Source organism: Orcinus orca, chromosome 20 (assembly GCF_937001465.1).
Source record: "Orcinus orca chromosome 20, mOrcOrc1.1, whole genome shotgun sequence".
Taxonomy (NCBI): domain Eukaryota; kingdom Metazoa; phylum Chordata; class Mammalia; order Artiodactyla; family Delphinidae; genus Orcinus; species Orcinus orca.
Genome location: NC_064578.1, coordinates 28,631,942 through 28,656,949, shown reverse-complemented (window position 1 = coordinate 28,656,949; position 25,008 = coordinate 28,631,942). Strand labels below are relative to the sequence as shown.

Below are 25,008 nucleotides of genomic sequence, written 5' to 3'. Positions count from 1 at the left end.
ATGTAGTCAGAATCAAATGTTAAAAGTTGCTATTAAACACAAAGTCATTCCAGGAAACAGGTTGCCTGAAGTTTTAACACTTAGAAAGTAGTGGTTCTCTCAAAATATAACTCAGAGTATAACACTTTGAATTCAAGATGGTGGAATACTGTACCTTAATAAGGACAGATTTATTAACAGTAGCCTCTTATGGTGACAGGACAAGTTTGGTATATGATATTTTATGACTATTGTGGCTTGGATTGAATTTGGATAGTTGGATAGTGTGGTTTAAAATTTATGGGGGCTTGGATAAAGTAGAACAGTTACTTGTGGAAAATCACTATCCTTTTTTTCCATATAAAACTTAATTTACCAATAAAGTTGAAAGTTTAGCATTTTAATCAAATGTCTGCAGGTAGAGAACCAAAGGGAACTGAAAGTTTAATCATATAGATCTCATATAAAAAAGTGTGTGTGTGTGTGTGTGTGTGTGTGTGTACGCTTATCCTCCCTCCCCAGTAAAAGCCAAACTGTTGTGTTCATCACAGGCCCTTTAATAGGATGTTTCTAAAAATTACAAATTGGATAGTAATAACGTTAAGCTGAGCGATCTTTTGTTTTCTAACAAACTTTTAGAATTAGAATATTAGGTATGAAAGAGACCTTGAATATATTTTAGTCCTTTTCTTTTGAAAGTTTGTAAGATTCAACAAATATTTGCTGAATACCTACTCTGCATCAGGCACTAGTACAGGCCTTGGGGATACAATGAGGAATAAGACCTCCAAGATAGCACTTTTCTTTGGTAGTGCTTTTCTTTCTTTCTTTCTTTTTTTAACAGCCTTATTGAGCTATACTTTACATGTTTCACCATATATACAATTAAAGATTTTTTAGTATATTCAGAGTTGTGCCACAGTCACCACAATTTTAGAACACTTTCATCACCTCAAAAAGAAATCCATGTTTAGCTTTTATACTTCAGTTCCCTCATCTCCCTAAGCAACCAAATAATCTACTTTCTCTGTCTACCTATGTTTTTGCTTGTGCTGGACATTTCGAATAAATGGAATCACGCTGTGTGGCATTTGTGTGGCTGCTGTCACTTAGCATGTTGTCAAGGTTTGTCCATGTTGCAGCATGTATCAGTACTTCATTTTCATGGCTGAATACTATTCCATTGTAGGGGGTATAACTTAGGTATCCATTCATCGCTTGAGGGACATTAGGGTTGTTTCTACCTTTGGCTATTAAGAATAACGTTGCTACTGACATTTGTGTGCACATTTTGTGTGGTGGTGTGTTTTCATTTCTCTTGGTTATTTACCTAGGAGTGGAATTGCAAGGTCAAATGGTCACTCTTCGGTTTAAACTTTTTGAGGAGCTGACAGACCACTTTCCAAAATAGTTGCACCATTTTACGTTCCTACCTGCTGTATGAGGGAACACATTTTTATTTCCTGCTTAATCAGATTCGTTTTAGACTCTGCTGGAGGTTAGGAGTAAACAGCAGAAACTTTATTTGCGAGGAATTTAAGACCGTTGGTTAATTTTCTTTCTATGGGGTCAGGGCCTCTATTATTCCCTAAGCACCATCTCCTCTTTCAGCCACCTAGGAAGCTCCTAGGCCCGCAGGGGGTGCTCCGGGGTAACCTGCTTAAGGGGGCGTTTAAGGAAGCAAGGGAAGGGACAAGTGGCCGGACGCCCGGTGGTGGGGGTCCCCGAGTCCCGCGGATCGGCCACGCGGCCAGGGCTTGACCGCTTGTCAGCGCCGTCGGGCCTGAGTGACGCTTGGGCTCGGCCCCGTTCGGGTGCCCCGTGCGTCCGCGGGCCAGACCGAGCTGGGGTTTCGGCGGAGGATAATGCTGGGTTCTGGGCTTCAGGGCCTGCGGCCGTGGCCTTCGCCAGCCAGGCGGCGGTGCGACCGATGGGGGCGGGGGACGGAGGCCGCGCCCCCGCGCCCGTCCCGCCCGCACCCTGCTGGGGGCGGCGGCCCGCCCCTAGCCAGCCAAGGCTCTTCCGCGCCGGCAGGGGCAGCAGCGGGAGCGGCGCGGGGCGGAGCGGCGCGAGCGGCCAGGAGCGGCCCGGCCCGGCGAGGAGGCGGCGGCAGCGGCGACGGCAACGGCGACGCCAGAGCCCGTGGGCGCCGTTAGCGAGGCCGTCGTGGCCCGGCCGCAGCGCGGGGAGGCTTGGGGGCTGGAAGCCGCCGCTGCCGCCATGCCGCTGCTCTTCCTCGAGCGCTTCCCCTGGCCCAGCCTCCGCACCTACACGGGCCTCAGCGGCCTGGCCCTGCTCGGCACCATCGTCAGCGCCTACCGCGCTCTCAGCCAGCCTGAGGCCAGGCCCGGGCCTGGGCCCGCCGAGGCGGAGCCGGTAAGGGCCCCGGTGCAGCCAGACCCGGCCGCGCTCGTCCGGCCGAGCACCGGAGGACCCCGTGCCCGCGACGTGGCCCAGTACCTGCTCTCGGACAGCCTATTCGTGTGGGTGAGCGAGGCTGCCGGGCCCGCCGAGGAGGAGCGGAGAGGAGCCGGGCGGGGGATTGTGGGGACCGCCATGTCACCCATTATCTGTGGGGGGCGTGGCTGGGGCCGGGGTCCCCTCCCCCCGGGACCCCTGAGTGCGAGGCCCGGGGGGCGGGGCCCCGCCCGCGTGCGCGCCACTGAAGGACCCGGTGAGGGGTTGGGGTGGGGTGGCTTTGGGGTCGTGAGGAGGGGCGGGTCCCGAGGGCGGGGTCGCCTTTGAGGGCCTGAGGAAGGGACTTCGGGACGCGGTTGGGGAGGTGCAGGGGGCGGGGCGCGAGGGGACGCGGCCGGCCGGGGAGGGTCAGGGCCGGGGTGTAGTGGGGAGGTGCTGGGGTGGGTTGGGGGGAGAAGTAAACGATGGCGGAGCAGAGTTGGGGTTCTGAGGGACCACCGGGAAGGAAACAAGGAGCCCTCAAAGAGCGGCTTGACCTGGCTGGGACCGGCCAGTCAATTACCCCGGCTATTTTATTAAACTGTGGAGGGAAGTTGGAAGGCTTTTCGGACTCTGTCAGACCCGGAAATGTTAACAGGTTTCCCACGAAGAGAGGGAAGAGACAATTCGGATGTTGAGAATAGGAGAATTTTAGGCATCTGGGTGTGTTCGGACATTCCTGTTTGGAGAGAGGCCTTTTTTTTTTTTCTATTTATTATGTGATTGTCCTGTTTGGGTAGAACAAACACACAAACTGTGCTTCCTTTCCTGCTGCTTTTACCTGGTGATTCATGAAAGTTTCCTTTGATGTCTGAAGGCAGCCAAAACATTCGGAGTCAAGAGGTGTCTCTCCATTTGAACTCAGGATTTTTCCTTTTAGTGATCCATTTTAAAACACGGTTTCCAGTTTGTCTGCCAGTGTAAGATAAGAAGCATTTACAAGGCATAAATGCTGGTTTCACTTATTAGAACAGATAATTTCAGGCGGGTAGATCAACAGTATTTTGGCTTAGGAGCTTGGCTTATACCTTAGCCTTTGAATGCCTCACGGAAACGCCACGGCGATCAGAAAAGTTGTTCCAGGACTGAAGTCTGTCCCTTGGATTTGCTGTGGTGTCTTGGGTCCAGAGTCTTGTCTTCTGTAAATTCCCGTTTTGGGGTGAGAGCCGGCTGTAAGTGACTGGGATTAATATTCCAAGTATACAGAATGATACACAACTCATTTGTTATAATTAATCCCACTGTGCTTCATCAGGAAGCAGTGGGATTTATGAATTGCAGGTGTGGGTCAAGTCTCTTGGTCCTTCTGACGAAGAGGTGAGTAGAAGGCAGTGAAGGGTGAAGTTCCATTCCTCCACTGCTGTGTAAAGCTGAACCTTACAGTACAGAAGAAGGGAGAAGAGAAAGAACTCAGCCACACGTCTCTTGTTTAATTTCTATTACACATAGATTTAAAAAATCTATTTTTGCATTTCAGTTGGCAGGTAAACTGATGTGGAGAGTGATTTTGCCAAATGTTGAGAATATAATGTAATCTTTTATATAAGTATATGATACAAGTAAGCCTTTGAAATGGAACTGCTGTAGTATTTAACAACTACTAGTATTGTTTAATGATCTCCCTACCCCTCCCCAGAGTTTCTTTTTACAAAACTCATGTTCAAATTCCAAGGTTAACATCTCTTCATAAAACATTACATAAAGCCTGTTGATTTTCTGTGAAAATTATTACTTTTTTTTTGAAAATTATTACTTTTAAGAAAATTTCCTTTTCTTCCCAGAGGTCTTGCCTCATGCGAGTTTGTAATTTCTTCCTATCTGCTGATGATTTTTTTCCTTTCTCAGTTGATCTTGCTGTTTTTCTTCCATCTTTCCTCTGTGGTTTTCACACTTATCTTGGTCTTCCTTGGTTCCTCAGACCCTCCATGTATGCATTGTCAGTTTTCCTCATCACTCATTACTTAAGTTTCTGCTTTAGTAGACTAGTGGGAGTCAAAATCTCAGATGCCTTCCTCTGAGGCCTGACAGATCGCATTATTAGGTGAATATATGGCGGGGCCTTTGTCAGAATGGATCCTTTCTTGCCCTGCCCAAGGACACTCAGATTCAATTTTTTAAAAACCAAACAAAGGACTTCCCTAGTGACGCAGTGGATAAGACTCCTTGCTCCCAGTGCAGGGGGCCCGGGTTCGATCCCTGGTCGGGAAACTAGATCCCACATGTGTGCCGCAACTAAGAGTTCACCTGCCACAACTAAGGAGCCCAACTAAGGAGCCCGCCTGCTGCAACGAGGACCCGGTGCAACCAAATAAATATTAAAAAATAAAAAAGGCAAGACGAAACAATCAATTGATCTTTCTGCCAGTTTGCAAATCCTGCTAGCTATTATTTTGCATATTGGAATCTCTAAAACTTATCTTTGTAGGGCACAGTTTAGATGAATATAGATACTGATATAATGTCTTCATTTTGATTAATGTCCTAGGTGATTTTAGGCATGTTAATGGTTGAGAAACTGATGAGGGAGAGGATGGGGTATGGGGTGAAGGTCAGATGCTGTAAACCTTGCCTGCTCTGTTAAGGAGTGTGAACATTATTTCATGGGCCAGAGGGTTTAAGTGGGAGTGAAGGGGAGGAGGGGCTGTCATGACGAGATGATCTTTTCAGGGGCAGACCTATAACTGCAGTGGGGAAGGTGGATTTATGTAGACAGGGAAGAGGCCAGGAGATGTAGTGACCTAAGCCTCCAGTCCCCAAAGGAAGTTCTCCAGGTGGCCCTCTGGCACTGACATTGAGAACAGGTGTGAGGGGAGGTTCCCAGGGTTGTTGCACTAACAAATACCCAGCTTTGTCATGATTATTTGTTTCTTCATGTCTTTCTGGAACTTTCATTCCAGATTAGGTTTTATTTTGTTACTCATTTCTCGGGTAATTTTACATTGTTCAGATGTCACTTCCATTAAAGTACCTCCTGATCAGTTTCCATCATTGTTTTGAATTGTTCAGGTGTTTTTGGCTTTTCAACTTCAATTAATCTTACTCATTAGTTTCATTACTTTCTCCTGGTTTTTTTTCAGTTCTGGTTTTTTCTTTTTCTTTTTTATGTATTTGCTTTTAAAACTGTAAGAGCTGGACATGGTAAAATGGAGAAATAGACATATGAAACAAGTTTTAAGGTTCTGGTGACTTAATTATATGCAAATGAAGTCGTTTAAGAAGTGTCAAGGGAAAAAGTCACCAAAAACGAAAATGGATAAAAGTGAACTGACCGTTGAGAGCAGGGATTGGCAAACCGTGTTGCCAATTTGGCCTATTAGCTAATAATGTTTTTTACATTTTTAAAGTTTTTTTTTTTTTCCGAAAGGAAGAATATGTGACTGAGAGCATGTGGCCTACAGAGTCTAAAAATATATACTGTCTGATAGCCCATTAGAGAAAAAGTTTCTGACTCCTGCTTCAAAGAGCCCATCTTCACATAATTATACAACTTGAGAACTGAAAGTAATTTACTCGGTTTGAGTCTTTATGAGATGAATATTCCAAAGATGATTAGAGAAAAATGTTAGCTCCAGAAATGTTGGGGCAGCTGAAGAAAAAGACTAAACTTGTAAATAATAGGATATAAACCTAGATAAACAACTTAAAAATATAGGAAAAATCTTTATAGTGGGGGGGGGAAGGAGATTGCTATTTGATTGCTCGCTAGATGTATGCTGCATGCTTTGTATACGTAATCTCATTTATTTCCCTAATGTTGTGCAAAGAGGAGCACAAGCATCAGTATAATAAGGGGGAGTTTGCATTACTGGCATTTTATACTTGTCACTGGGAGCCTACAGAAAAGTAACATTCCAGTTGTCCTTAAAGGAGGAGACTGATAAAAGGTGTGTTTGCGGGGGGAGGGGATAGTTAGTGCTGGTGTTAAGTAGAAGACTAAGAAATACCCAGATTGATCAAGTAGACACAGTTCACATCTACATATTATACAAATATATATGGTATGTATATATATTCTTTCTTTTTCATACACAGAAGGTAGCGTAGTAATCACATTTCTACACTTTGCTTTTTTTTCAGTGAGCAAGTTATCTTGAAGGTTCTGTATAATGCTAGTAAATGCAGAACTGCTGACTTAGTTTTCCTGGCTTCATTGTATTCTGTTGAATGGCTGTTTTACGGTTTATTGAACTAACCTCACTGATGGACATTTAATTGGTTTTCATTTTTCTGCTATTATGAACAGTGCTCTAGTGAACCCCTTGTACTTAGATTTACTTACATTTAAGTTTGGATTCTGCTCACAAAGAAAGATTAGTTAGCTGTGTAGAGCAGAATGAGGTTAGTACTTTTACTGTGGTCTGCAAGGATAAAGTGAGGTGAGAAAGTTTGTCCCAATTCCGTTGGTTTAAATATGGACTGAAGTGTTGTTTCTGTAAGGATATCACTGATGACCTAGTGGGATCTGATTTGGAAATTTATTTTAATTTTTATTTTATAATGGAGTATAGTTGATTTACAGTGTTGTGTTAGTTTCACATGTACGGCTAAGTGATTCAGTTATACATATACATATAGCCATTCTTTTTCAGATTCTTTTCCCATATAGGTTATTACAGAATATTGAGTAGAGTTCCCTGTGCTATACAATAGGTCCTTATTGATTATCTATTTTATATATAGTAACGTGTATATGGTAATCCTGGGATTTGCTTTTAAATGAGGAATGGTACAATTATGTTTCTTTCTGTATCTGCAATTTTTCAACCCTTTGTCAATTTTAAAATTGAGAATTTATTGGAATGATGATATTTGTGAAATTAAGACATTTTTCTGTAAGTAGAATAGAATAAATAGTTAATAATTATTGAGATGTTTTTAAAAACACTTCATTCATGATCTTAAAATAATTTAGTTGCTTCCAATCCTGTATAGCTTTCACTTTCATTAAGTTCACAAAAGGTTATCTCTTTCCTTTTACATAAAATCCCTTTCTCATATCAGTTTACTTTCTCAATCTCTTTTTCCATTCTTAGCTGTGCTGATTTTTAAATCTTCCATTTATATTACAATAGGAAATGTTTATCTACTGGTGATGGAATTATGAGGGACTTCCACTTGTTTTTTTTTTGGTAAATCAAAGATACAAAATTTTTATACCTCTTTTTTTTTTTTTCTTGCGGTACGCGGGCCTCACTGTTGTGGCCTTTCCCGTTGCGGAGCACAGGCTCTGGATGCGCAGGCTCAGTGGCCATGGCTCACGGGCCCAGCCGATCTTCCTGGACCGGGGCACAAACCCGTGTCGCCTGCATTGGCAGGCGGACTCTCAACCACTGCGCCGCCAGGGAAGCCCTATACCTCATTTTTGAACTTAGAAAAACTTAAAAGTTTTACCTGAGAAGTAATACTTTATTTCTTATTTTGTAACCCAAGGTGTATGAGAATGCTGTTTAAGGTGGAGAAATGATTAAGCAACCCTAAATTTGATTTCTCCTCTGTTGTTCTCACAGCAGCTGGCTTGGTCTGTTAGATGCTTACCAAGTTCTGTGTCTTGTAGATCCTAAAAGTTCTTTGAGTGCAGGGTCCAGATCACCCTCATTTCTCTTAATGTCCCACATGCCTTGAGCAAGTAGGTGCTAAATGTGTTGAATTTATTTCTTTACTTTGTAAGCCTACCTGCAAAAACAGGAAGAATTTTAAAAAACTGCTTTGTAATTAGGCTTGGAATGTTTGGCTGATTTTAAAAATCCTCTTCAGCTGGGGGATATGGCATGAAGGATCGGGGCTGTAGTTTTGTCTTATGACATTTTTTCTTAATTAACATGATTGGGGTTCCCATTAACTGGTTTAGAGCACAATGAAGATTAGCCTTTTAAACGTCTATTTCATCTCCTTAAAATTTAGTATTCTACACTATTTGTTGGAATGTTTTGAAGAGGGCTGCTCCACAGGGAGTCATGTTAGGGAGGTGGGATGTTTTGGATAACTAATTTGGGTTTTTTCCTGGCTATTTGAAGGATTTAATTACCAGAAGAGTTTCATTTTTCAGCACTATTTTTGTTTCAGTTCTTTGAAAATACATCACATACTTCCTTGCCCCATTAGACAGGCAGAATGTAACTAAACATAATTTAATGAATCAGGGCTACCATTCATTGTATGTAATGTGTCAGGGCTACCACAGGGCTGGATGGTGTGAAGCACTAAGGGGAACCTGAAGAGATCTTAGGGAGTTTGCTTTCTTATCTTACTCTCTTCCGTCACCTTCCTTTTATTTACTTATTCTTAAAATATCATTTGCTTCTTTTAAAAGTAGATGGAAGAATGACCTGGAAAGAGGAATATGGCCACCTTCCTGTAAACTTAGTGAATCAAAGATTGAAGCAGCCTTTACGTTGTTGGTGTTTGTTTTCATTTGCTCTTAATAAAAGTCCTCTTTACCGTCTTCATCAAGGCCCTTTTGGCTTTTTCAGGTTCTGTGGTTTTAGAAATCATTTGAACATCAGTAATGTGATGTGCCACACTAGCCTTTGAGTCAGGGGCGGCCCACGTTTTCATTTTGTAAGCATTACATTTGTTGTTTAGGTGTAAGGCGATCCCTCTCTTAATTACCAAGAAAGTTTTCCACTTGCTGGTGAAGAAGGCTTTGGATTGTCATTGCTGTTTCATGGTTGCCTTTCAGTTCTCAGCTCTTCCTGCTTTCTTGATTCCACTCCCCTCGAATGCCCCAGAACCTTTACTTTAAGGCCAACACCAACCACAGATATCTTTTGTCCCATTGCAATACATTTGAAAATGTGTATGTTTTTGATTCTCAGTTCTTCATGATCTTGTGAATTTTTTATGACCATCCACACTCTTCTCCACGTGTCCTATTTTTCTGACAGGGCAGGGCAGGATGTTTGGGTGCTGGACTTCACTGTTCACGATAACTGCATTTTCTGGAAAAGTTTTCTTCTAGGCTGTCAAAATCTTAATGTGGGAAATGATGTACCTAGGAAACACTTATGGTTTTTTAAGGTGCATACAGTACAAAGTTTACACACAATTCAGTTAAGACTGAAGGGGAAGATGGCCTTCTGGGGGGTACATGTTGGGACAGGGCTCTGTGAATTAACTGCTGAGTTGGTACCTTCCTCCCCACTCCTCATCCGTACCCTGCCACCCATAAAATGTGCCCCTTCAAATATTACTTATCTTGTACTGGTAGAAAACTGGAAAGTCTCAGTTATTAGAAATGTTGGCTGAATTCCTAATATAAAATTTTTAGAGCTGCTTTTATTTTTCAACTGGAAATAAACTTCCTTTCTTTGGTTTGTGTACAGGTTCTAGTAAATACTGCTTGCTGTGTTTTGATGTTGGTGGCTAAGCTAATCCAGTGTATTGTGTTTGGCCCTCTTCGAGTGAGCGAAAGACAGGTAAGTCCAGATAGCAAGGATGCATTCTTGTGACCAGATTAAAGAAAAAAAATTTTGGTATAATTTCAAACTTACAGAAGAGTTGTACAAATAATATGAAGAACTCCTATATAGACTTCATCCAGATTCAGAGTTATTAACATTTTTCCCCATTTACTCTAACAGTTGCCTTTTATTTATATATACATATTTTTTGTGATCCTTTTGAGAGTAAACTGGGGACATCATACCCCTTTAACCTCAAGTGCTTTAATATGTGTTTCCTAAGAGCAAGGACATTTTCTTATGTAACCATAGCACAGTGATCAAAATCAGGAAATTCAGCATTGATGAAATACTTTATATAGCCCACAATCCATATTTAATGTATCCAGGTTGTCCCAATATTGTTCTTTATAGCTATTTCCTCATGAATTTTATGATGTAGTTTTAAAAGAATCTCAGACTTGTTTTAGTTTGAGTAATTGTATATATCATTCTTTAGAATATGGGTTCTTTTCCAAAGGAATTTACCGAGAGATTTTGGTTTTTCCCTTTGGAAAAGTGTATTAAGAGTCATCATTCTACAAGCAGCGTTCAGGTGAGATAGTCTGACATTTGAATATTACTCTCAGAATGCGTGTATGAGCAGGAGGTGCTTTCATTAAAGAATTAATGTCACAAGCATACTGTACAGATTGGCAGTTCCCCAAGGATTTTAGTGGATGGAGTGTAGAATAGTGTGTTTTACAGTAAGAATTTAGAACTGGCCTTTAAAACAATAACATAGAAACAGAACTATATTGTACTTTATCTTATCCCAGTGGTAAGACACAGGAACCTACTACATTAAAAGTACAACAGTGGCCTCACCCCTTACGTATCCTTTTCAACCCAAATCTCTTGTTATTAAATCAGCTGAGGTCCTAGTTTAGAGTTGAAATGCATTTACTGTGTGATTGAGCCCTTGGATGCTATTAAGGGCAGGACTCTTTGTTTTCCCAGAAATTTTTCATTAGTGAGTATTCAGTACTTTCTCCAAAATATCGACTCCAGAGGTCTCCCAGATGGGATCAGTAGAACATAGAGGGTTTTTTGGTAGGATACAGAAGCTTTTTTTTGATGCTTCTTTCGTTTTCAAGAAAAACTTTTGACTTGTGGGCCAGAAATTGGTCAGGCCAGGCAAGCAACCTAATTGCTGGTGGATTGATCTGGCACCAGTGGGCCTTACATACTGCTTTCTTTTTCCTAAAATGTTAAATATCAGTTCAAAATTTACAGAAAACATAACCTTGGAGTATTATAGAGATTTTTCAAATACCTGGAGGTAATCATAATGGGCACATTTGTCACTCAACTCTACTTTAAGTTTTTTCAGTATAGATCACGTCTTTCATGTTGTTCAGTGATGGCAGTTTTTTGACCAGTGTCATCCAGTAGCATTTATTAAGCGCCGTTTTTTTTTTTTTTTTTTTTTTTTTTGGCGGTACACGGGCCTCTCACTGTTGTGGCCTCTCCCGTTGTGGAGCACAGGCTCCGGACGCGCAGGCTCAGCGGCCACGGCTCACGGGCCCAGCCGCTCCGCGGCACATGGGATCTTCCCGGACCGGGGCACGAACCCATGTCTCCTGCATTGGCAGGCGGACTCTCAACCACTGCATCACCAGGGAAGCCCTTAAGCACCGTTTTGAGTTAGAATGCTACAGAATTGACATGGGTTTACTCTCTGGGTGCTTAAACTTGAAGAAATAGAGTAATGCTAGAGGCAAAGACATTGACTACCTAAAATTGGACAAATATTCAACAGTTAAGTGGCAGTGTAGAACAAAGAATTTTTTAAATGCACTTAATGCCTACTATGGCACTTATCTAAGCACCGTACATATATTAACTTACTGAGTTACCCCAGCTATTTTATGAGATATACGCTGTTGTTATAAGACCCATCTTATAGATGGGGAAACCAAAGCCTGGGGATTGTAAGTAACTTGCCCAAAGCCACACAGCAGATAGATGGTGGAGTGAAGGTTCAGAACCAGGACACAAAATGTTCTAGGTTCACTTCATGCTTTCCTGCCCCAGATCTGGAAACAGACATTCACCAAGGATTCCTAGTTCATTTTGTTCTCTGAACAAAGGGTGTACAGTCAGAGTACAGTGTTTTAAAGTTCTCAAAATAACTCTTATCTTTAAATAGTCACATTATCAATATGTTCCACATGTAGGTTCAATTATTTCTGTTTTTATTCAATTTTGCTTTTCTTTCTAAGTTTTTGAATTTGTGAAACATTCACATGGTTCAAAACTATACATAAAAATATACTTAGGAGCCATATTTTCATCCTTATCCTCTGCACTCAGTTGCCACCACTCCCACAGATGGCTTGAGGTATCTTTTAATATCTGTTGGCTAGATGCCCCTCATTGCCCTTTTTTTCAGGATAGTAAAGATTTTTAAAACTGGACATCCTCAGTGTAAGAAAGAGTACAGTGAAGCAGATATACTTCTGTGGGAGTGTACATTTATATAACTTCTTTGGAAATCAGATGGATGTTACTTATTAGAAACCATAACAATATCCGTAAGCTTTGATTCTGTAATGCTGAAAAAATAGAAACTTGTACAAAGATAATCATTGTAACATTTTCTGAATGGTGAAAAAAACATTTCGGTGTCCATGTGTAACCACTAAAGTGGTCTTATTCAGACAGTATTCATTGGCACTGGTAAGGTTCTCACAATGTAAGTGAAATAAAAGTATACAAAATCAATGTTTTACATTTAGGAAGAAAAATGCATAAAAATGTTAAAGCATCATTTTTGTTTTAATTTTCTTTGTACTTTTTCATACATTATTGATTATGGCTGGCAAATGAGCATATGTTATTTTTGAATCTGAAGGATGTTTAAAAAAAAAATGGAAGAAGAATGTCCAGTCTTTTGTTTGTTTTAAAAATCTAGAGAGTAGAAGTATTAAAAATGATACTTGTAGCTCTCACCATTCTTTTTTATTTTGTGTTAGAAGTATATGTATTATTAATACATAAGGTACTAAACTAATATCACTCCCCTTTTAATGGCTAAAATTTCATAACTAAGGAATTCAATCCTAAATCTGTAGATTACTTTCTAGGTGTCTTCCCTTTATTCTTCAGAGGGCTCATTTTTTCTTTGCCTTCTATGGATATTTTCTTGTGGACAAGTGTTAGAAAGCTGAGAATAGACTATTTTCTCCTTAGAAGCCAGCTTTTGTTATGTTACCTTCTCCTTGAATGGGTTAGGTATAATGGTAATCACCTTTATAAATATTTTTCTTTTTAGCACCTCAAAGACAAGTTTTGGAATTTCATTTTCTACAAGTTCATTTTCATTTTTGGTGTGCTGAATGTCCAGACAGTGGAAGAAGTGGTCATGTGGTGCCTCTGGTTTGCTGGACTGGTATTTCTGCATCTGATGGTTCAGCTCTGCAAGGACCGGTTTGAATATGTAAGTTTTTAGCCAAGCTCTTTTCCTGCTTAGGCACACATTTGCCAGGTCTGAATTGTGTAATGTGAATGAGCCGTGACACACGTGTGCAGGATAGCTCTCCCAGGGAAGGCTCCTGGATCAGGTACCTCCTACCTGTTTCTTGAGGAACTTTCTGCAGCAGCCAAGGAATGCAGGAGCAGTGTCCCCTAGGGAGGTTTCCTTCCCCTCCCCAGTAGTGTTGCATTACAGCCCCCGTGAGGTCAAATCACCTACACAAACTGTTTTGATCACAGTGCAAGGAAACTTTAATATATAAACTGAAAAAAAGCTGGTCTGTTCCAGACGTTTTCTGTTCTAATCTCCTTCCATTTTCCCCCTTCTTACTCTGGTTCTTGGAGCCCTTCTTTCTGACTAGCTTGCATTGTTTTCACCCTGGGCCAGGACTGAATTAGCTCTCTTGGCTTCCTTGGTCCCTGGAGAAGTGAACCTTTTCTGTCTGGGTACAAGATCTGCCTCTTGGCTTCAGAGTTGTGTGGGTGAATCTTCATTTGTTAGTAGTCCCGAACTAATCTCGTGGATCCCCAGTAAATGGACGCCTACAATCCTGCCCCTCCATTAAACCCACTCCACAACCCTGCTTGCCCCTTTCTTTACCCAGTCCTCATGGACCATGGTGGTCCTTGCACGTCTGTGTGAGTTAATCTCAGTTCCAAAGCCTTCAGCTGTTTCATAATTCAGCCCCCATCCCAAGCCATGGACAGGCGCTTCTGACCTCCCCGACTGGTTTGGTATCTACACCTTCCTGCTCAGGAGTCACAGCTCCAGGCCTTCCTTGCCAAGCTGTATACTGTTAACATAGCATTATGGTGGTAGTCAGTCTGCACCTGGATTACGCTTCAGTTGTCCTAGCCGTGAGCGGGCTAGGAATGTCCTCCCAAGTGACTTTGAGGGATTAGGGCTAGAACAAAATTGTGAAAGAACACAACAGAATGTGGTGCTGCCCTGTTGAAGTTGAGTCCTGTTGAAGCCAGAAGAGAGAATTACATTCCTTTGGCAAATTGTTTCTAGAGGTTTATAATCCCACTGGTAGGAGGATCCTTGAGAATTTGAGATGCAAATATAATGTATATTCCATAAATTAAATGATAAAGATCTCAAAATATCAGCTCATACTCATATTTAGGTTGGTTGGAGAATTTTGACCATCTGGTAATGGGATACTTTTTTGGCTTCCATTTGGCCGTGTGGCTACGCACAGATCTCCAAGCAAAGACACCAAGGTTAACCTTGAGTTTAATTAACACTGCCATGCTTAGTCAGGTTTAATTAACACTGCCATGCTGAAGAGTGAGCTTCCTTCTCCTGTTTTGCATTTTTAGCTTTCCTTTTCTCCCACCACACCAATGAGTAGCCATGGTCGAGTTCTGTCTCTACTGATTGCTATGCTGCTTTCCTGCTGTGGATTAGCAGTTGTCTGTTGTGTCACAGGCTACACCCATGGGATGCACACATTGGCTTTCATGGCTGCAGAGGTAAGATGCAGAGACGGGCTTTTGCTCTGATTATGTTCCTATGTGTTTTCAAGGAAGCTAGAGGATTATTGACAGATTATTTTCACCCAGGGTGGATATCTGGTCTTCATTTTAACAAGCATTTTTTGAGTTCCTTCGTTTGGGGTTGGGTATTGGTACTGATTGCTTTTACATATGTTATTTCACGTAATCCTTGCTACAACATAATAAAAAGTACAGTTGACCCTTGAACAACGTGAGTTTGAACTTTGTGGGTCCACTTATACATGGATATTTTTCAGTAGTAAATTCTACAGTACTACATGGTCCCTGGTTGGTTGAATCCACAGATGCAAAGGAACTGGATACGGAGGCCCGACTATAAATCATATGGGGATGAACTCCCATATTGCCCAAGGGTCAACTGTAATTATTTTTGCCGACATTTATATAGTGCTTACTATATGCTGGGGATTGTTCTAAATACCTTACATATATTGACTCATTTTATTATTCCTGTTTATTAATGGGGAAACGGGCATGGAGGGTGAAGTGAATTGCTTAAAGTTCCAAAGTGGCAAAAGTAGCACAATCCAAGTTCTGTGACTTCCAAGTGGGAAGGGTTTTCTCCTTAAGATACTGTAAACAATGATTGGTAACAATTAGTAAGGAAATATCCTGTAATTGGTTATTTTAGATAGGCCATAAATTAAGATTTTATAGAATAATACAATGTATATGCAAACTGTATTCATTGTTTTGAAAGAATAATCTGAGATATTCATGTATATTTTAAAATTTACTTTTAAACCCTTTCTGAAAATACTAATTTCTGTTCAATAGAAATCAAATTTTTTGTATGTTCTTTATATTCAGTGGCTATATTTGCTTTTTTCCTCAGGCCAAAGGCAAAGTACTTTTATCTTGTCCATAATTGCTATTATTAATGGAAAAAATGAAATAATAGATATCTAATATCAATATCAGTAGATAGCTAATATCAAAATACTGAGTTTGAACTACTAATTGGGAATTGTTAGAATAGGGTTAAAATTTATTTTGCTTAATAGCATTCACTTCAGAGTATAATATAGTAGTGTAAGAAAAATAAGGAAAGAACATTTAAGTACTTAATAAAAACATATGCAATCCTAGTTGAATACTTTCTGTATGTGAAAGGTATACAAATGTAAAAAAATATGTTTAAAATTTTATTTACTCTGACATTAATTAGTTTGCTTTAGATATATTTTACTATAAATCACCATTTGAATGATACTGGGTTTTCCTTTTTTGTTTCTCTAACTTTTAATTAGTATTAGGCCAAAGTTTGAAAAAAGGTATACCTAAAATTAAAGACATTTGAAATAGGTCTGTTGGGTCATAGGGCATATTTTAATTTTAGCTCATTAATTTTTTTAAGATAATTTATGTTACAGGTTTGATATTTTGAACTAAATCATATTTTTATGTTTATAGTGTTTCTCTTCTATGTAAAATATTTTCCATTTGTAAACGGGAGTTTCCTGATCTCAAACGTAAAGAATGTTAACAGTTTTATTCTGCTAGATTAAGAAGAAATTTTTCTTAGTATCAGTTTCTTTAATACAGAATACTATGAGGGTCTTATTTTGTTATTGATTTCCTTCATCTGTTTTCTTCTGTGTGGGTGAAGGGGGTGCAGAAAGCATTATATAGAGAGCAGGGATTCATATCTAGGATAGTAGTACCTAAGCTGTACCTTGGGTATAGGGTCACCAAGTATTCAGACACCCTCTTAGGATAATCAATTATGGTGACTTAATGCAGTATAAAATATAAGTGATTGTCAAACTCAGTGACCTCAAGATTGTAGAAGGCATGCCCAGGAGATGGACAGGTGTAATTGGTTGCCACCTATTAACAGGAAAATGCTCAATATAAGTTGTTTCTAGGTCATGAAAATATTCCATGGAAATTTGAAGCACATGAAATAAAATGGTCGGTAACTTGCTTTTTTTTTCTTTCAGTTTTAATGAGATATAATTGACATACAGCACTGTGTAAGTTTAAGGTGTACAGCATAATGACTTGACTTACATTTGTTGTGAAATGATTACCATGATAAGTATCATCGCATATTCATACCCCCAAAAATGTTTTTTACCCTGTGATGGAAACTCTTAGGATTTACTCTCTTCACAACTTTGAATTATACCATACAGCACGGTTAACTAGAGTCATCATGTTGTACATTACATCCCCAGGACTTATTTATCTTATAACTGGTACCTTGTGACTACCCTCCTTCAAGTCCCCGACTTCCAACCTGATTTTTTTTTTTTAAAGAAGATGTTGGGAGTAGGAGTTTATTAATTAATTTATTTATTTTTGCTGTGTTGGGTCTTCGTTTCTGTGCGAGGGCTTTCTCTACTTGTGGCAAGCGGGGGCCACTCTTCATTGCGATGCGTGGGCCTCTCACTGTCGCGGCCTCTCTTGTTGCAGAGTACAGGCTCTAGACACTCAGGCTCAGTAGTTGTGGCTCACGGGCCTAGTTGCTCCGCGGGACGTGGGATCCTCCCAGACCAGGGCTTGAACCCGTGTCCCCTGCATTAGCAGGCAGACTCTCAACCACTGTGCCACCAGGGAAGCCCCCCAACCTGATTTTTAATTGAACTAAGAACTTTTATCACTTTGTAAAAGTAAATTTGGTCTGAGCAATCCTAAATTTTACTAAAAAGAAAAAAAATCTCTCTTTTTTTAAATAGTCTCTTCTTGTGACAGTGAGGACTGCTCATGTGATTTTACGGTGAGTAGAAATTTGGGAGGGTGGTGATGGAGGTCTACTCATACAGTTGATTTTAAGATACAGCATATAAAAAATTTATAAAAATGTGACTGTAGTATATCATGTTTAAAACAAATTCAATTGTAACAGTAAATCGTTAACATGATTCTTCTCTATTCACTGCAGATATGTAATTCACCTCTGGGACCTCAACCACGAAGGAACGTGGGAAGGAAAGGGAACGTATGTCTATTACACAGATTTTGTCATGGAGCTCACTCTGTTGTCCCTGGACCTCATGCATCATATTCACATGTTGGTAAGTTTCCCAGAGGGAGCTCTAACAGACAGCTAAGTTTTTTAGAATCAGGAACCCTGTTTAGTACAGAGTTTAACAGGTGAAACATTTGTGGATGACCCACTTAAAGACTGTAAAAACGACGCAGCTGTTCCCCTCCCTTTTTTTTCCCTTTTTTTTTTTTTTCTGGCCAACAGGTATAAAGCAGTGTGGAATGAGTTTGGTGCCCAGCTCAGGAGGTGTTTGCTGTCTAGGAGACGTAGGTGACTCTGCTGACCAAGTCAGTAGATAATGCTTTTAGCATGAAATTAAGGGAATTCCTCTCCTCATAGTTTCTGTGGCTTCTGATATTAACAGTACTTTGTAGGTGGTAAAGGGAATTCCCACAGTGTTAGCTACTTCATGGATTCATAAATTTTCTATCTTTGTAATTAAAAACAAAGTCTTTATTCTTAATTCCTCCTACTTCATTGTTTACATTTTACTTTGGTGTGCAAGAAATCACCATGCTGAAAACCTGCTTCATTGGTTTAGCACTTCAGTGATCTGTGAATGGCGAGAATCAACATATTTGGTGGGCAATTTATTTAAATTGTAAGCCTATCAAAGTAGAATTTAAAAATTTTGGGGTTAAACGTAGAGCATTTCTATAAGTCTACTTTTTAAAAGTAACTTTCAGGGCTTCCCTGGTGGCGCAGTGGTTGAGAGTCCGCCTGCCGATGCAGGGAACACGGGTTCGTGCCCCGGTGTGGGAAGATCCCACATGCCGCGGAGCGGCTGCGCCCGTGAGCCATGGCCGCTGGGCCTGCGCCTCCGGAGCCTGTGCTCCGCAACGGGAGACGCCGCAACAGTGAGAGGCCCGTATTCCGCAAAAAAATAAAAAATTTAAAAAAATAAAAAATAAAATAAAAGTAACTTTCAAAACATGTTAAAAAAAAAAAAAGTCCCCCCCCCAAACAAATATCCAGAGGTAACTGTTGACATTTTGTTGTGTTTACTGCTTCTTTATATATTCAAATCCATACATTCATCAATGGAGATTGTGTATTGGGCATATAGTTTTGGCTTTTTGTAGCTAGTATATTATGTACATCTTCCTATGCTAGCAACAATTCTTTTTTTTTTTTTTGCGGTACGCGGGCCTCTCACTGTTGTGGCCTCTCCCGTAGCGGAGCACAGGCTCTGGACGCGCAGGCTCAGCGGCCATGGCTCACGGGCCCAGCCGCTCCACGGCATGTGGGATCTTCCCGGACCGGGGCACAAACCCATGTCCCCTGCATTGGCAGGCGGACTCTCAACCACTGCGCCACCAGGGAAGCCCTAGCAACAAAATTCTTCTAAATCATTTTAATACCTTTAAGATAAAACTTCCACGGCATAGAGGTGCGATGATTTAATTGGAATAGACCATACAGCACTGTTAAAACTATAGTCATCATGTTGTACGTCTATCCCCACTATGTATTTATCTTATAACTGGAAGTTTGTACCTTTTGACCACCTTCCTCCTATTCCTCCACCCCCAGCCATTGAACAGCCTGCTCCCATAATAGAATATTTAGATTGTATTCAGTTGTTTGCTACTTCACATCTTTGCATACCTTTTTTTGTCACATATTAGTTTTTTTAAAGTACTTTTATCCTTTTTCACTTAAATATTATTTTCCCATGTAATTAATCTTCAAAATGTTATATATAAAATATAATAATAGGATATAATTATATTTTATAATAAATATAATGAGTATATAATGTTACATTATATGAGTTTACAGTATAATTATTCCCCTACTGGGCATTGTGTCCATTTCCTGATTTTCTGTTTTATAATTGCATGGAGGGGCATCATTTTCATAAAACTTTAAAATTTCTGATTAGTTCCTCAGGAAAGATTGCTGTTGATGGAATGACTAGGCCAAAGAGCTTGTACATTGTTCAGGGTAGTGAGAGAAATATGCGCATTTGCTTTCTGAATGACTGCTCCAATTCACCTTCGCCCACAATTCAGAGCGTCTGTTGCATACCTCACTCTCAGCAGTAGCAAGTTCACATTAACTTTTATTGTATATTTTATTCTCTTTCCCTCTTGTTAAGTTATTTGGCAACATCTGGTTATCCATGGCCAGCTTGGTCATCTTTATGCAGCTGCGTTACCTGTTTCATGAGGTACAACGTCGAATCCGCCGGCACAAGAACTATTTGCGAGTGGTTGGAAACATGGAAGCCAGGTAAGTAAGCACAAGTTGACGTTGCTCATGTTGACTCATTTGAGATCTTTAATAATAATAGATCCCAGATTATACGAGAACCTGCTTTTGTAAACTGTTAACGGAATGGTGAAGAGTATAGGCTCTGGAGTCAGACTGCCTGGGTTTGAAGCCCCACTTAGTTGCCGTGTGATTTTGGGCAATTTACTTACCTCCCTGTGCCTCAGTTGCTTAAGTCTAGGGATGAGAGCAGAACCTTCTTCCTGGAACTGTTGGGAGGATTCAATGGGATAATGAAAGTAATATTACTTAGAACAGTACTGGGTACGTAGTACGTGCTCAGTAAAGATTAGGTTCTTTTATTAGGTCATTATTTTTATCATCATTATTATTAAATGGATGTTTCCTTTGGCTTCTGCCCTTTTTCTTCCTTACGCATGCGTGCTCACACACACATACTCCCTCTCATACTCTTAACCTCAGTGGAGGAGGTACTCACTTGCCATCCTGAGGCTAAACCAAGCCTGAAAGTGTGAGATCAATGGGTATCTTTTTTGTGTCCAAGGGAACAGTTTGGCTCTCTGAGGGGTCTTAACTCCTCTGATTTACCCAGAAATGTTCGCTTAAGTCATCACTAACAGGAGCCATTGTTAAGACAGAGTCAGTTTCTGTGTATAGATTTCTTGCTCTTTGGTGGGCTATGAAGAGAATGCAGGTGTAGTGTTTTTCGTGGGTGGAGAATTTTTACTGAACACGATTCCTCTGTAACTGTGCTGTTAAAGGTGAAGTCTATGAAGTAAGTGGTGCTCGGTATTTGTGCGTGGAATTGACGGAGATCCCTGCCAGTTGCTCTTTGTTTTTTGCAGGTTTGCGGTTGCAACTCCAGAGGAGCTGGCTGTCAATAACGATGACTGTGCCATCTGCTGGGACTCCATGCAGGCTGCGAGGAAACTGCCCTGTGGACATCTTTTCCACAAGTAGGAGCTTTGCAAAGGGTCACATGGGACTGGTGTTCTGTCCAGGGGCATGTGGGTGCTTTTTGTGCTGGGGCTTAAGACCAGCCTTAGCCAAGGAGTGGGGACGTTCCCTCAGACTGGCCGTGGTGCTGGTACTGAGTGGGATGGGGAGCCTGGGTGTGTCTTCCTTATTCCTCAGCCTCTTCCCTACACGGCAGGACTGTTCCCCACTCACAGGTTGCCATCTTAGTTTCTGGGTGTGTTAGCTATCTTCATATTCCTTCTCCATTTAAGTTCTGCGATATAGCAAATACGCCTGTAAGACTTAAAGGGGTGGGGGGATCCTTGCTTTCTAACAGCTTATTCCCTATTCTTACCCTGGTGAGAATATATATCTCTGCATTTTGCACATGCCCTAAGGCAACATAAAAAAACACACCAGGGAAGTGTGCTGAGATGGGGATCAGATGAGAAGCACTAAGCAGTCCAGAACTGTGACTGTTTTATCAGGAATTAGAAAATGGGATCTTCTGCAAACCTTCATGACTGGACTAGATCTGTGTGTGGTACAGGCTGTTCCGTTCTCACAGAGTCCTGTTGTCTCTGTTGTAGTCCTCACTGCCTTATATTATTCATTTTTAGAGATCTCACAGGAACTGTGTCTGTCTAACCTAGATCATTCTGTTTATAGATTGGATGTTTTTGGTTTTGATGGACCTTGAGGTATCTTTTGGCCTTTTGTATCTGTGGTCAATTTTGCATATTGAGAAAGTATAATCTTTACATCTTTAATCTTCCTTTCCTTATTTTGTATTCCCTCCTTTTTAATATTACAAGGACTTTGGAGCTGGAGTATCAGTAACTCAACACATTTCTTTCTTTCTTTCTTTCTTTTTTAATGTGCTGGGTGCTGTGTTGGGTTCTGGGGAATTAAATTAAAATGACAGATGTGGTCTTTGCTTTCACGAAGCTTTCAGCCTAATGGAGGAGACTGACATGAATTAACCACACGCGTTTATGAGCATGTAATGATGAATTGAGATAAGTGCTCTAAAGAAAAGGAACGTGGTCCTTGAGAGCTTGTAACAAAGGAACCTGACTCCCACCTGGAGAAAGTGACTCTTGATGATGAGTAGGAGTTAAGTCAGCAGAAGAAGGGATCAGGTGGAAGAGCAGTTGAGACAGAGGGAACATGTCTGTAGCAGGAGGGAGTGTGGCGTATCCAAGGAATTAAAGACAACCCATGTGGCTGGAGCTCAGAATGTCAGAGGAGGAGTGGTGTTTGCTGAGGCAGGAGAAGCAGGCATGAGCGACCCTGCAGGGGCTTGAGGGCCACTTGATGGGGTTAAAGTGGGGGCTCGGGGTCAGGGATGCAGTTTGAAAAGATCAGGGGGACTAGTTAGTAAGGGCTGCAGTGGTTCGGGTATGTGCTGAGAGGAGTGTGGATTGGTGTGGTGGAAGTGGAGCTGGAGGAGGGTGGACAGACGTGAGAAGGATTAGGAAGCACGTGGTGCTAGATTGGCTGTGAGAAAACGAGGAATATGAGGCGTTGGGGATTCTCCTAGTTTTGCAGCTGTGCGACTGGATGGGTAGTGGTGCTGATTGATGAGGTTGGAAGACCAGAGAATTCACACACATTTCTGAAAAAACTTTCAGGTAGTTCCTAAGGAGCTTGGGGACAGTTTGGAAGACTAACTCAGAAGAGAGTGTATTTCACCCCAGAAGAAATGTTTTTAATCACATGATTAGATTAATTTTAGGATTTAATGTTTTTGGTTGAGGCAGAATTCACATGACATACAATTAACCATCTTAAAGTATACAATTCAGTGGCATTTCGTGCAGTCACAGTGTGGTGCAGGCCACCGCTCTTCTCTAGTTTCGAAACCTTTTCATCACTCCAGAGTAGTACCTCATAGTCGTTAAAGTAAGTCACTACCCACTCCTCCCTCCCCGTGTTACCTGGCAGTCACTAATCTGCTTTCTGTCTCTGTGGATTTGCCTCTTCTGGACAGTTCATGTGAAGGAAATCATATAATATGTGACTTTTTTGTGACTGGCTTCTTTTACTGAGCATAGAGTTTTCAAAGTCATCCAAGTTGTAGCATGTATCAGTACTTCATTTCTTTTTATGGCTGAATTTAAATTTTTTAAAATAATAAACAATTTGTTTATCCATTCTTCCATTGATGGACATTTGGGTTATTTACACTTTTTAGCTATTGCAAATAATGCTGCTATAAACATTTGTGAACGGGTATCCGTTTGAGTACCTGATTTTCTTTTAGGTATATACTTAGGAGTGGAATTGCTGAGTCACAGGGTAATTCTATGTTTAACTTCTTGAAGAACCACCAGGCTTAGCCACAGCAGCTGCACCATTTTATATCCCATCAACAATGTAGGAAGGTTCCAATTTCTTCACATCCTCACCAATATGTATTTCTGTTTTTCTTATTATAGCCAACCTAGTTGGTAGGAAGTGGTGTTTCATTATGGTGGATTTTTTATTTTATTTTTTTAAATTAATTAATTTATTTTTGGCTGCGTTGGGTCTTCGTTGCTGCGCGTGGGCTTTCTCTAGTTACGGCGATTGGGAGCTTCTCTTCGTTGTGGTGCGTGGGCTTCTCATTGCGGTGGCTTCTCTTGTGGAGCACGGGCTCTAGACGTGCAAGCGTCGGTAGTTGTGGCTCATGGGCTTTGTTGCTCCGCGGCATGTGGGATCTTCCTGGACCAGGGCTCGAACCCGTGTCCCTTGCATTGGCAGGTGGATTCTTAACCACTGTGCCACCAGGGAAGCCCTATGGTGGGTTTTTTAAAATGATAATTCTCAAATGTTATGCTTTCATTGTGGTAAAAAAATACATACATAACATAAAATACATAACATAAAATTTAGCTTTTAACCATTTTTTTAACCATTTTAAAGTGTGCAGTTCAGTGGCGTTAAGTACATTCACATTGTTGTACAACCTTCACCACCATCCATTTCCAGAACTTTTTCATCTTCTGAAACTGAAACTCTGTACCCATATAACACTAACTCCTCAATCTCCCCTTCTCCCCAGCCCTTAGCAGCTACATTCTATTTTCTATGAATTTGACTGCTCTCACACAGTAGCACATCGTACAATATTTGTCCTTTTATGTCTGGCTATTTCATTTAGTATGATGTCTTCAAGGTCCATCCATGTTGTAGCATGTGTCAGAATTTCATTCCTTTCTAAAGCTGAAAAATATTCCATTGTGTGTATATATCACATTTTGTTTATCCATTCCTCTGTTGATGGACACTTGGGTGGTTTCTACCTTATGACTATCGTGAATAATACTGCTGCGAACGTGGATGTACAAATTTCTTTTCAAGACCCTGCTTTCAATTCTTTTGGGTATATACCCAGAGGTGGAATTGCTGGATCATATGGTAATTCTATGTTTAATTTTTTGAGGAACCATCATATGGTTTTCCATAGCGAGTACACCATTTTACATTTTACACTAGATAATAGCCATCCTGAGGTGTAAAATGGTCTCTCATTGTGTTTTGATTTGCATTTCTTTAATGACCAGTAATGCTGATCATTTTTTCACATGCTTGTTGACCATTTGTGTATCATCTTTGGAGAATATCTATTCAAGCCAAATTATCCTATTTTAATTGGGTTGTCTTTCTGTTGATGAGTTGTAAGAGTTCTTTATGTATTCTGGTTACTAAACCCTTATCAGATGTATGATTTGTGAATATTTTGTCCCATTCTATAAAGTCCTTTCACTTTTTTCTTGGTAATGTCCTCTGATGCACACGTTTTAAATTTTTAATGAAATCCGGTTTACCTATTCTTTCTTTGGTAGGTCATACTTTCAGTGTCAAATCTAAATCCATTGCCAAATCTGGGGTCATGATAGTTTTTTTCTAATAGTTTTATGGTGTTAGCTCTTACATTTAGGTCATTGATCCATTTTGAGTTAA

General features: G+C 40.7%; 1 protein-coding gene across 1 annotated transcript in view; it reads left to right on the top strand.

Annotated features, from left to right (window-relative positions):
- The first annotated feature begins 1,991 nt into the window (after positions 1-1,991).
- Positions 1,992-25,008, top strand: part of AMFR (autocrine motility factor receptor) — a 41,869-nt gene continuing 18,852 nt past the window's right edge. Inside the window, exons 1-8 of the mRNA XM_004286370.4 lie at positions 1,992-2,466; positions 9,759-9,851; positions 13,153-13,317; positions 14,679-14,831; positions 17,558-17,598; positions 17,764-17,896; positions 19,970-20,103; positions 20,949-21,059. Coding sequence (XP_004286418.1) covers positions 2,200-2,466; positions 9,759-9,851; positions 13,153-13,317; positions 14,679-14,831; positions 17,558-17,598; positions 17,764-17,896; positions 19,970-20,103; positions 20,949-21,059 — 1,097 coding nt within the window. The 5' untranslated portion in view covers positions 1,992-2,199. The remainder of the gene's footprint in view (positions 2,467-9,758; positions 9,852-13,152; positions 13,318-14,678; positions 14,832-17,557; positions 17,599-17,763; positions 17,897-19,969; positions 20,104-20,948; positions 21,060-25,008) is intronic.